Source organism: Drosophila gunungcola, unplaced genomic scaffold (assembly GCF_025200985.1).
Source record: "Drosophila gunungcola strain Sukarami unplaced genomic scaffold, Dgunungcola_SK_2 000064F, whole genome shotgun sequence".
Lineage (NCBI taxonomy): Eukaryota > Metazoa > Arthropoda > Insecta > Diptera > Drosophilidae > Drosophila > Drosophila gunungcola.
Genome location: NW_026453227.1, coordinates 325,194 through 336,868, shown reverse-complemented (window position 1 = coordinate 336,868; position 11,675 = coordinate 325,194). Strand labels below are relative to the sequence as shown.

Below are 11,675 nucleotides of genomic sequence, written 5' to 3'. Positions count from 1 at the left end.
TCCCATTGAGTTCTTACTTACGGATGATTCTTGATTTACGGATGATTTGTGATACGACTGTGCTCAAAATAATAGTAGTAAATAGTGAAATCTGCCCGAAAAAGCCATAGATATTTGAGTATAAGCATATGCTCCTGAAACCTGCTTATCAGTAAAAACAATGAAAAGAAAACACTTATGTTGATTTCTTTAATATTCTACGTTGCTTAGGAGATGAAGAGATATAAATTTAACTTTTCAGATTTATTTTCGCAGCCTTACAATATTTTCAAAGCTTTATATTTATTTAAAAATAATATTTTATTTTTATTATAAATCAAGCTAAATAGCCTGACACTTTTTTCCTTCATAACTTGCAACCATTAATTAAGCTTTTAAATTAATTTTTTTTTATATACCCTGTTTATTTTTTACTGTTTTTTTTTATTCGTTGTAAAAGTATTTTAAGTTTTAATTATGTTGGCTTTTTATGCAGTGATTTTATATATTTAGAAAAAACTTAACGAACTTATACTAATTATACATTTGGGATATTATTTACTTTTTTACAATTTATGACCCAATTAAAGTGTGTACTACTAAACTATGTACACGTACGTATATATAAACTACGTATGCCCCTGTTTTAGGGGTTAAACTCGAATTTATCTCGTTTGCCCTTAGTCTAAAAGTATAATAAAAGTGAGAGTTTATCGCACTGAGCGGGAGCAGTGCCCCCATCGTCTGGTAAATAATTCTTGGGCTTTTTTTTCTCCACAAGCCACCTCGGCGAACTTTTATTTAATATATATTGACAGGGGGTCGACGGGGGAGTGCCCGGGGCGTTCCGTTCCGGTTCGTTCCGCTGATAACTTATCAGTCGGCCGGGCCTCGGAGGCCTTTGCCCGGTGGCCTGATCATTTCGATTCGGACTCGGACTCGGATTCGGATTCGGATTCGTGTTTCGGTCTCGGATCCGCTGGGGCTGGGGCAGGCCGGCTACGTCATCGTCATCGCCCACCCGAGAGCTTCATAAACAAAGTTCAGTTTTGTGGTCGTCTAGAGTTCGCGTGGATTAGAGTGGACCGCCAAAAAAGCTCCCTGGGAAAGTGAAAGTCAATAATTCTTTAATAATTTTTTTTTTTTAATTAAGTAATATATTTATAGGTAGTTAATAAAATTGTATTTCTATTTTCAAACAAGTTGTACAAAAATCGACTGATAACTTCCCATTACTTTGCCAATTAAAATCCAATATGTTTGTTTAATGTACTCCTAAAGATTTTGTTTTTTTTATTTTGGGTGCATTTTTTTCATATTTATAATTTTTTATAATTAAAATCCCATCCAGAAGTGGTACACCCTTATAAGCTTATGATTCTTATCTCCAATAATTTACATTAAAATTTAGGTTTTTAATTTTTTCTACATACAAAAATGAACATAGGCAAAACGTTGAAATTAAACGAGGAAAACAGAAGAAAATTGTCTTAATTAATTAATTAATATTTATATAAGAACCTCAAGATTAGAAAGGTTATGTGTTGAACTTATGTGGCTAGTGCATTGAAATCGAGCTAATGAAAACGTATGACGTTAAAAAAATAAATAAATAATGGACCTAATAATTAATTATAAAATCGATCTAGGAATCTAGTCAGCGAACGTTGCTTAACCTGTTGCAGTTCCCCCGCAAAGCTTAAAGTCCAAGTTCAAATTGTGTACGATCATTCGATATATGTGCAAAACCGGTTGCAAATAGTTTATTTGTGGTCAATCAAAATTAACACAAATCTGAGGTTATAGGGTATAACCAGCGTCTGGATCCGATGAAAATAAAACACTTCGATTGCTAAGAATTCATCATGTTTCCAGAAAATTAGGGACAGGAAAAATAGTAATTATAAATAAGTGATTTTAAATATTTTATCCCACTTTTACATGTACGAAACTAGCAAAAAAAAAAAATTTAGTTGGTTACTTTAAAATTTCTTAAAATGTTTACAAAAGTGTATTTAAAAAAAATATTTTCCATACTAAATTGTAATAACAATTTTTACAAACCAATAGCAAGCTATAAAAAAAAGAAAAACAATTCTAGGAGATGAATTGGGGAATACTTTTTCACTGTGCACTTTATACTTCTTAAATGTTTTTTTCATTGCATATATGTATATTTGAAACACCGACATCGGCGTTGGCGGCGTTATGCAAATGCTCACACCCAATGGAGGGAAAACAAGCGGAAAACCGAAGGGTTTTCGTGATTTCCTTGGAAAAGTGCGTGCGCAACTCTTTGAGGGGAAAACCCGCTCGTTTTTCCACTGCGCTGGTCAGTTTTTATTAGACCGCGAAAAATCAACAGTGGCCGGCCCGTCAGGGTGGTCTGTTTTCCGCTTTTCCGATCTGATCCTTTGCCGTCGAGCCGCATTCCTTTCTTGTTTTTGGTCCTTGCGCGCACGCCGCTAAAAGGGTTTTATTACAGACTCCCGTAAAATGTAATGTCATAAAGTTCCGAAAGCAAACTAAACGGACTACACGGCGCAAAAACGAGGTGTAGGTATGGCAACAAATATTATATATTAATATTAATATCGCTACTTTGGAATTTATAAATACTGGTTGAGCTAAGAATGTATGATTTATAAGTATTATTTTGATGATCATGCAAATTCGTTATTATTTTAATTTCACTATAAAAAGTGTATGGTTTTAGAATTCTTATCTCCATCAATTTTATCGATTTAAAAAAAATATTCGAAACTTGTCAAATAATATTTAAAATTACATTCATAAATTATTTAAGTTGACATATGAATGTGTATTTATGTGTTACCAAATTTCGTAATTCTGTTATTTTTTTTAATTTAATTTTGACACCGTTTTCAATTGTTTTGTTCAGTGTAGTATCTGGATACAACATTTGTTTTTCGCTTCGAGTGAATGAAAAGGGAAAGAGTTGCACTCAGCCTCCTTCTGCAGTTGCAGTTGCATTTGCCTTTGCTGTTGCTGTTGCCTTCTGGGAATCATTTGCGCCCCGACCTTCCGCTGACCCATCGACCTGGGCTAATTTACATAAACCTACGCAAACATCCCAGGAACAACAAAACAAACATTGAATTCCCATTCCCGAAAGGGTGAAGCCATAGCCCAGATGTTGCACTGCACAGAAAGAAACTCATCTGATTAAATTTATATAAAGCGGTTAATAATATGTTTAAACTGATTAAACAGAGTGCGCTCCTATGTTAAATACTTCAATGCAACCTGAAATATACCTGTAAGCTTATATTCGATATTGGCATAGCTTGTTAAAATAATGACGTAAAACTAATTAAAAATGCATGTGTTATTTTTCGCAGGACTTCAAATGTATTTATTTTTGAAAGTGCTTAAATATTATGAAACAAAAACAATGCACACTTAAATTTTAGTGTTTTTCTTATTTAATTAGAAGTGTCATTCTGTAATTATTACATTTAATTTATAATTCTTTGTTTCAATTAACTATGAGTTTATGTTTACATTTTTTAAAATAGCATTGGATGTGTTTTTTTTTTTTTGGGGCGCTTTAGTAAAACCTATCTCAGTTTAAGAGTTTGTAAAGCGTATTTGTTTATGTTTGGCTGGTTTGTTGGCAGGCGAAAGTGATGAGTTTATAGTTCCCGACTTTTCTTAAAGTATAAAAATAAAGAAAAAAAAACTTGACCAGTTGATTTTTTTCGTATGTTGTTCGTAGTTTTTGGACCCAATTAGAGCCCCTACTCCCACGCACGTGTTCATTTTCGGCACTGCACTTGTCGGCTCCCACTCCCCTGACTTTTTCGGGGTTTTTTCCAACAGATCCCTCTGACAGTTGCTGTTGTTACGGTTCACCATGACCAACGCCAACAATTACCGCCGCAATTCTATTGTCCCTCGATTTCCTGGGCCCCTGCACATGTAGATATATATGTATAGTAACATATACATATAGTTTTTATAGCCCATTTCCCACATGTCGCGGAGTTTTGCCCTCTTCGGCAATGACACTTCGGAACCATTTTAATGAGCCCAAATTACTCGCTCACACACTGCGGAGGAGTTTGAACTTCAAACTAAAAACGGAAAAAACGGGGGAAAAAAAAGGGAGAAAAATACTGGATGCACATGTCCAGTCGATCGGGCGGAAGTTGCCATTAGCCGTTAACCATTATCCATTAACCATTCACCAGTTGGCATCGATCCTCACGATCCTCATCGATCTGCGAAGACAAAACCAATTAAGACTGTCAAACAAATTTTAAGCGCCATCGGAATTATGATTATTAATGAGGGTTCATTGTTTATGACTTAATTTGGGCGAGTTCGAAAGGTATGGGAAAAGTATAAACAAAACTAGTCAGCCATTCATTACCGAAAACTAGTATTGAGTTTTTCCAGACATTATATTACCATCTTAAAATTTAAATAAATTTATACGTTTATTAAATATATTAATTTTAATTTTCAAATTAGAAAGTGAAACAAATAATATACCTATATAATCAAAAAAATTAAAAAATCTTAATTTTTTGGCCAAAGCAACATAAATAATGATCCAATAATGGAATGCTATACCTCAATCAACTTGTAACAAAATTTCAAATCAAATGGCATTTAAGTCTGAACTTTTTAATTTTGGTACATTCTTGCAAAATGTTGTGATGTAATCCCTTATGAAAAAAGTTTATAAGTTGCAGTCTTTTTTTTTAGCTGTGCTACTAATTTTGGTCAAGTTACTTTTGAATTCTTTTTTATTTTGCAACAATGTGCGGGTTAATTCTGCATTTAGACATTGGGCTTTGATGTTCAGTTCCTCCGCCTATCTTTTCTTTTCTCGATTTTTATTTTTATTTTTATTTTTCCTTACAAGTGGCCGGAATCCGTTTTACGAGCTCATCTGGCGGATCGTTTCGCACATTTCGCACAATCTGTAACTCGATTTGTGTATCTGTGAGGTAAACAAACTCAAACTCAAACTCAATCTCAATCTCAATCCATGGGATGCACAAAAGATGCGACAGATATTTATGAATGAATGCGGCAACTTGTGTGCCGCCCGATTCGCATCTTAATTCGAAGGGGATGGCTGGGATGGGATGGGTTGGCCATATGGATAATGGGTGCTGGATAATGGATAATGGAATGTCGTGTAACATAAGAAGCTGCCTCACTTCTCTACGCTTCGTTTATCAGTTACATTACCATGCGTATCTCTCGGATACTTCCGCCTTGGATTCTTGGCTCTTTTTACCTGGCGCTACTTCGGATTTCCTCGAGGACTCGTCCTCGTCCTCGTCCACGGCCTTGTTCCCGTTCCCGTTCCCGTTCCCGTTCCTCATCATTATTTTCATCGCCGCTCCCAGAGGAAGTTCCAATTTGCTACGTCAATGAACCATGGCCCTGATTTGCTCATCAAGTGCCTGTGCCCTCCTGTTCCCTGGGCTCTCATCGTCCTTCGTCCTGGGCTTGTACATATTTTTTTTTTTGTATTTTTTCGTACCCCACCCCAGGACCTTGTTCGCATTTCTTTATTCCATTCGCTGGTTGGGTGCTTTTTTTTGGGCCTGTGATTTCTGACACGGCGCTGACTGTTGGCTGTCAGCAAAAATCATCTTTGAATGAGGACGCAAGCCAGCGAGGGGTGTACTTATAGTTTCAATTAAGTTCTTCCCCAAAAAAAAAATATTTGTATATATTATTTCTTTTAACTTGTCGTCCGCAGGTAAAGTATTTAATACTGAAAACCTAATTTCTGAATTAAATTTGCCCGCTTATCCGTTATCGAAAATTTTCGTAAGCAAGTGGAGACTTGAAGAGTTACATTATTGGATATAGGATATTAAAATATAATGTACATTTCAGGTAATTATTTAATAAACTCAAATGTGTCCGTTACTTGTCCGCTTAAGAAGATATTGCTTTTGGAATTATTAAAAAACGTACAGATTCAACGATTTGTGTACATCTAATAAAATAAAGTAAAATCCTAACTAAGAACAAGTAATTTGCTCCCTAAATTATAATTTAAATACATTCCCCAAATCATCGAATTGCCCTCGTAAACTTAAGTCCTTGTTACATGTCTTGGGGGCTCCTTCTTTGCTACTGCTCAAAAAGCTGCGCCAAATTGTCTGTTTACATTAAATGCATAAATTATGCAGCATTTCATTTACTTATTTATGTTTGCCCTGCGAACAATCGCTTTGATTCCGCCACTTCAGCCAAAATGCCAAATGCATAAAATATGTCAGTCGGCCATGGGAATACAAATACATATTCACTTTATATGTATACCATACTACACTATACTATACTCTATATACACAAACACAGCATTGTTCAATTTCATTTTGTATGCATTTCACTGCTGATGATGATTTTTCCACGGATATTCATGGTTGTTGCCCGGTACTTGCCCATTTTGATGCCCTAATGATGATGTCTCTCAGTTTTGGGTCATTGCCGGCGGGTCGAGAAACCCTCCCCTTTTCGCCACCGTTTCTGGGTTTCAATTTAACCACCGGGTCTACAAATCTCTCCAGCAGCAACCCCCTGCAAGCGATAGTAAAAGCTGACAGTTATGTGTTGATGACAATGTCGACAACGCCCAGCGAAAAAACCCCTCCATCCATATCCGTATAGTATATTTTTTCTTCTCTCCTCGCTGACTTCTCCTGTCATCCCATCTTGGGTGGCTTGTTTTCGATGCTACTTAGTCGTGTAATGACCAACTTAGTAGGCACTGGAGTCTATGGTTGGTCTAATGGCAGAAGTCAGACGTTAAAAATTGGCTAATAAATATCAAACGAAATCGCGAATTTAAAGACAATTTGGTTTATTTTTATTTCAATCTTGGCTGTCTAAGTAAAGTTTAAAATAAAAAAAAAATCTAATCAAAGTTTGAAGCTCGTAAAACATGGCTATCACAAGCCGGTTTATGTTTATTATAGTTTATTTTAAATGATCACTCTTGTGTTTAGTTGTTATGGTAAGTTTACATAGAAATATAATTTGTTTTTAATATTACAGATCGGTACACAAATCATATTTTAAATACAGTTGCATATGGAAACACAAATAAAAGTAAAAAAATAAATAAATAGAATTAAACATTTAATCCTCCGTTTTTAAACCTTTCAACTTATTTTTTTATGGATCATAAAATAACAAAAATAAATATTTGTCCCTAATGTATGTAAAGAAAAAAGAATGAAAGATAACGGTGTATATATATTACACAGACCCACCTATTTCGATTTTAGTCCTAACTTCTCCGTTTGTCGGCATGATTAGCTATTCTTTTTTAAGCCATTGCAAATTTTCCAGTTAACAAATTTCCATAGTTTTCGTGTGTGTTCCGCCGTCTTCAAAGGGTTGCCGACCCAAAATATTTTCATTAGGCGTTAATTATGCTTGAGCCAAAATATTTCCCTCGACTCCGGGGATTCCGTGTAACTGGGCGAAAGGACATGGCAGGACATTTGTACCTCGGCATGATTGGCACTTTCGCAATGACCACGGCACTAATGACTGCGTCTTCATATGCATCCTTCGCTTTTTATTTTCGTTTTTGCCAATCATCAGGAGACTAAAGGGTGGAACAGCGAACAAAATAGAAGCCAGAGTCCCGAAAGGAAGTTGCCCGCCAAACGTAATTTATAACCGGCGATCCGATCCCGAGGTCCTGACAATGCAACTGCAAAGTTGCAAAGCGGAATTTAAACATTATTTTGCCGGTGTTTGGGGCGGAGAGAGCGAACAGAAGTTGGCACTGGAATTAAAACGAAAAACTGCAATCCACCCTGTCATTAGATGGCATCAATTGTTCGGCCTCCGCACAAGGGACTCTATGCCGAAGGACCAAAAGGACTCCTTTGTCCTGGAATCGCACACGGCATCGGGCGAACGGGGCTCGTTGACAGGGGGATATAAATGTTGTGATTTCTTAATTTTTGTTTGCATTTTTCTCAAATTTAGTAGGCTGTTGAGGTAATTACACTAATTATATGGCCCCTGTTCCAACTTAAGGGTAGTTCCCCATATCCACACCCATTTGAAAGGTCATCGAGAGCTGTGTCAAACGGCACTAGACCTTAGTAAATCGCAATCGGAATCGGAGAGTCGGTATCACTTGAGTGGGATATTTCAATTTCAGGCGGGCGTCAATTATTCAACACTATTCAAAAGAGTTTTTCACTCGTTTAGGGGTTGTTTCGAGGAGAATATGATCTTTACAGCATAGTTTAACTAAGATATTGTTATAAAATACATATTAACACTATTTTCACAAGCCTTTTTGATTACTTTAAGTTAGTTGTTGAGTAAATGCAATCTTTTTAACTCTACTATGAATTAAATTAATTCCTTGAAACAACGAATTTACACAAGAACATGTTTAAAATTTAAAAGGCAAAAAATTTTGTCTATTTTTTTTCTCTTAAAATAATTGTTAAAATCATTTTGTAAATAATTGTTTAATAACATTTTAAAGGACTTTTGCATTGAATATTAAAACTGAAATAACTACAAGATTATATCTTTATAGGTATGTTATTAAATAAATTGAAAAAATTATCGTAAGTAAATAAAATGAAGCTACAAAATAAAACAATTCAATATTAAGTTTCTTGATTTTCGTTATCATACAAAAAATCTCCGATTTGATTTATTCCAAATATATTTTTTGTAAAACTTATATAAAATTACACCTATGGTTGTGAGCGTTAAAATAGAATTTGGTAGATCTTTTCCAAAGGGTTTTCAAGCATTATAAAAAAAGGAATCCTGTGATGTGCTGCGTGACACAATAAACAGGCTGTCGAGTCAAAGGTCCCGCTGCCGATCAAAATTTATATGGAATAAAGCCCAAGTCCTGGAAAATACACGGTTTCGAAGCAGGAAAAGCTGTCCGGGTGAGTTGGGATATTACAGAGTGATTGATTTGCTGGATGATTTTCTTCTATTTGACTAGCGATATCCCCTTTTGGCGACCACAGAGTGGTGACACAACTTCAGGCAAGCCGATTCCTTGGAGTACTCGTTCTCCGATCGCCACTTGTCCATCCGCTCCTCGATATTGGTCTGGTCCAGATTGGTGTTGCCTTGGGCTTGGACTTGGGCCAACTTGGTGATGGGTTTTGGCACACTGCATGCCGAATTTCCCGGGAGAGACGGCTTCTCAGGTTGGGAAACGGCCTGAAATTTAGAGGGAACATTTTCTTTAAATAGATTTTTGAATTTTATTTGGCTTAGAACTACGAAATACTATCTAGAGCGAAGCTACAATATTTATAAAATACCTTTTGGTTTTATTTTTTAGAAATCTACAATTTTTGTAATAATATATATGGTTAGCACTACAAACCTTATATAATTTATATCTTTTTAGTGCATATTTTTCAAATAGCTAAAAAGTGCTCCTTTATATATTAAGTATTGCAAATATTAATGATTTTCATATCAAGGATAAAACTAAACATATTTTTAGCATAGATTCAACTTTCCAATTAATATTTTCGAAACAGCTTCAAAGAGGTTGCAAAATTATTTATTATTTAAAACAAAAAAAAACAAAATTGGAAGATTTTTAAGATGTGTTTACAAAAAAATTATTTGAATTATACTGAAAATAAGTAGCACTTTTGTAAATTATAAACATTAAGTTAATAGTAAAGCCCTTAAAAAATATTTAAAAAATTCTTGAAATGGTTTTTGGGTCACCTTTTCAATTTTTTGTTAGTAATTACTTGTAATTTGAATGTTTTTTCGCTCACCTGGCCACTTTTGCCGTTCGTCCTGTAGGGCTTTGGCGTGTTCCGGAGTTGCTGGTAGTTGCCCGTAGCCGCCAGAACTGTGGCGGATATCCAAGGTCCCGATCGGCAACTGTCCAGATCGGATCGGATCGGTGCATACTCCCTGGGCGGATCCGGCTTAGTCGGTTGGACCGGCTCCCGCTCGACGAGCGCCTCCCTGATGGGAGCCACACGATCCTTTTCGTCCTGCATTTGCTCGTCCAGCGCCTGCTGCTCCTGCATGAGGATCTGCATCTTGTTGTGAATCTTGCGCCGCTCCTCAATTTGCCGAACTTTGTCCAGGGCACTGAAGATCTCCTCCGAATCGGAGTTTACGTCAGAATTGGCTGGCTGATGGCCACGAAGGCTGTTCTGCTCAGAAAAAACTCAGATTATACGGGGTCTCTTTTAACGAATCATTAGACGCACCTGCTCACGTGCACCAATCCTGGCCTTCTGCCACATTTCGTGGGCACGATTATTGTCCACTTTGTATGTGGAATACGGCTTCTCATCCTTCACATCGACATCTTTGATATTCCGAATTCTCTGGAGCGTTGGCCAATTGAAATTATTACTTTTGAAAGCCATTGGCATCCTTCGGAAATTTTTCGAAAAGTTGCGCAACAGAAGTCCGCACACAAGCGCACATGGCTGATCTTTGGAAGAATACAAAAAACCATAAATATATAGAAGAAATAATGGATTCACAATTATAGAATACTGAAAAACATTTAAAATATATGTAAGAAATGTTTTTAAGATGTTAAATGTTGCATATAAACTATTGACTTAGCTTTAATTGTGCTAATAGATGTGCACGCTAGGCACCTTAGAAATTAAAATCAAATATAAAGACGAAAAATGTATGGGGCTTTAAATAATTAAATTTTTTAATTAGCTTAACTTCACTAGCATTATTTCTATGGTACATGCAAGTCGATTTTTGGGACTGGGCTTGCCTTAATAATCTTCATAATCATCTTTGGCACCCAGTAACAATCATTTTCTTGAATTGTTTATATTATAGTATGAATCTGAATATTATATGCATATGATCTCTTATGTTAAAGTACTTACTTTTGATATTTAATCCTCGAGAGAACATATTTACAGCAGAGTATTATAATAATAAAGAACAGATTGAGAAATTTTGGTTTAAGAAATTTCCGAATACTTGTAACTGGACTGGAAAAAAATTCTACTCTACTAACGATTTAAAAAAAGTATGATTGAAAAGGCAAAGGTTTCTTTACTGGTAAATTTTGTTTTTTCTAGGCCTACCCATATTTTTCAATTACAATATATGTTCAAAATTTGATTGCCAACCATTTTAACTAATTTTTCTTGTAATCTTTAGTAACATATTTATTATCTGCCCCCTCTTTTCCATCCAACACCTCATTAGCAGCCGCACATTTTACGATACGCGATTTTCGCCGAGGATCCTACGGTTACATCATCTAGTCCTGGGCCATAAATCCTAATCCCAGAGTCATAAAAAAATATTCGCGTTTTTTCTCCTCGTTTTTTTCGCTGTAAACTAGCGAAAAAATAAAAACTGAGCTACAGAACTAAAAAACTGAACTCAAGAGTCACCATAACCAAGGCAAGTTTCGTTATTTTTTTTGTTTGTTCGCGGCAATTTTTTATTATTTGATTTACGGTCTCGGTTCGCCGATTGCGTTTTGCGTAATGTTGTCTAGAGTTTTTCAATATTTCGCTGGAATTTTGGTTGCCTTTTTATGACGCGTGGATATATCCTTTTTGTGCGTCGCTTTTTTGTGTTCATTTTTTCCTCCAGTTGCGTGCAGTTCCAGTTTTTTAGGCTGACACGCGAGAATCCTCGTTCGCAGAAATCCTGGCCCGGATTTTTATGGC

The 11,675-nt window shown here is 35.8% G+C and overlaps 1 protein-coding gene across 2 annotated transcripts; it reads right to left on the bottom strand.

Moving 5' to 3' along the window:
- Window positions 1–8,662: 8,662 nt before the first annotated feature.
- Window positions 8,663–11,028, bottom strand: LOC128264289 (uncharacterized). Of its 2 annotated transcripts, none has more exons than XM_052999693.1 (4): window positions 10,875–11,028; window positions 10,224–10,453; window positions 9,777–10,169; window positions 8,663–9,198 (listed from the first exon to the last, which is right to left on the bottom strand). In XM_052999693.1, exons 1-4 carry the CDS (start codon window positions 10,900–10,902, stop codon window positions 8,971–8,973), a joined length of 879 nt encoding a protein of 292 aa, XP_052855653.1. In that variant the 5' UTR covers window positions 10,903–11,028; the 3' UTR covers window positions 8,663–8,970. The 2 variants fall into 2 exon arrangements, with proteins under 2 accessions (XP_052855653.1, XP_052855654.1); XM_052999694.1 differs by having other exon boundaries at window positions 9,777–10,166; window positions 10,875–11,027.
- Window positions 11,029–11,675: the final 647 nt, after the last annotated feature.

Excerpts from the sequence above, each read along its gene's own strand:
- LOC128264289 (XM_052999693.1), bottom strand. The coding sequence starts at position 10,902 with ATGTTCTCTCGAGGATTAAATATCAAAA. Across the intron at positions 10,454-10,874 it reads TCGAGGATTAAATATCAAAA|ATCAGCCATGTGCGCTTGTG; the intron begins GTAAGTACTTTA and ends ATTCTTCCAAAG. Across the intron at positions 9,199-9,776 it reads CGAACGGCAAAAGTGGCCAG|GCCGTTTCCCAACCTGAGAA; the intron begins GTGAGCGAAAAA and ends TCTAAATTTCAG.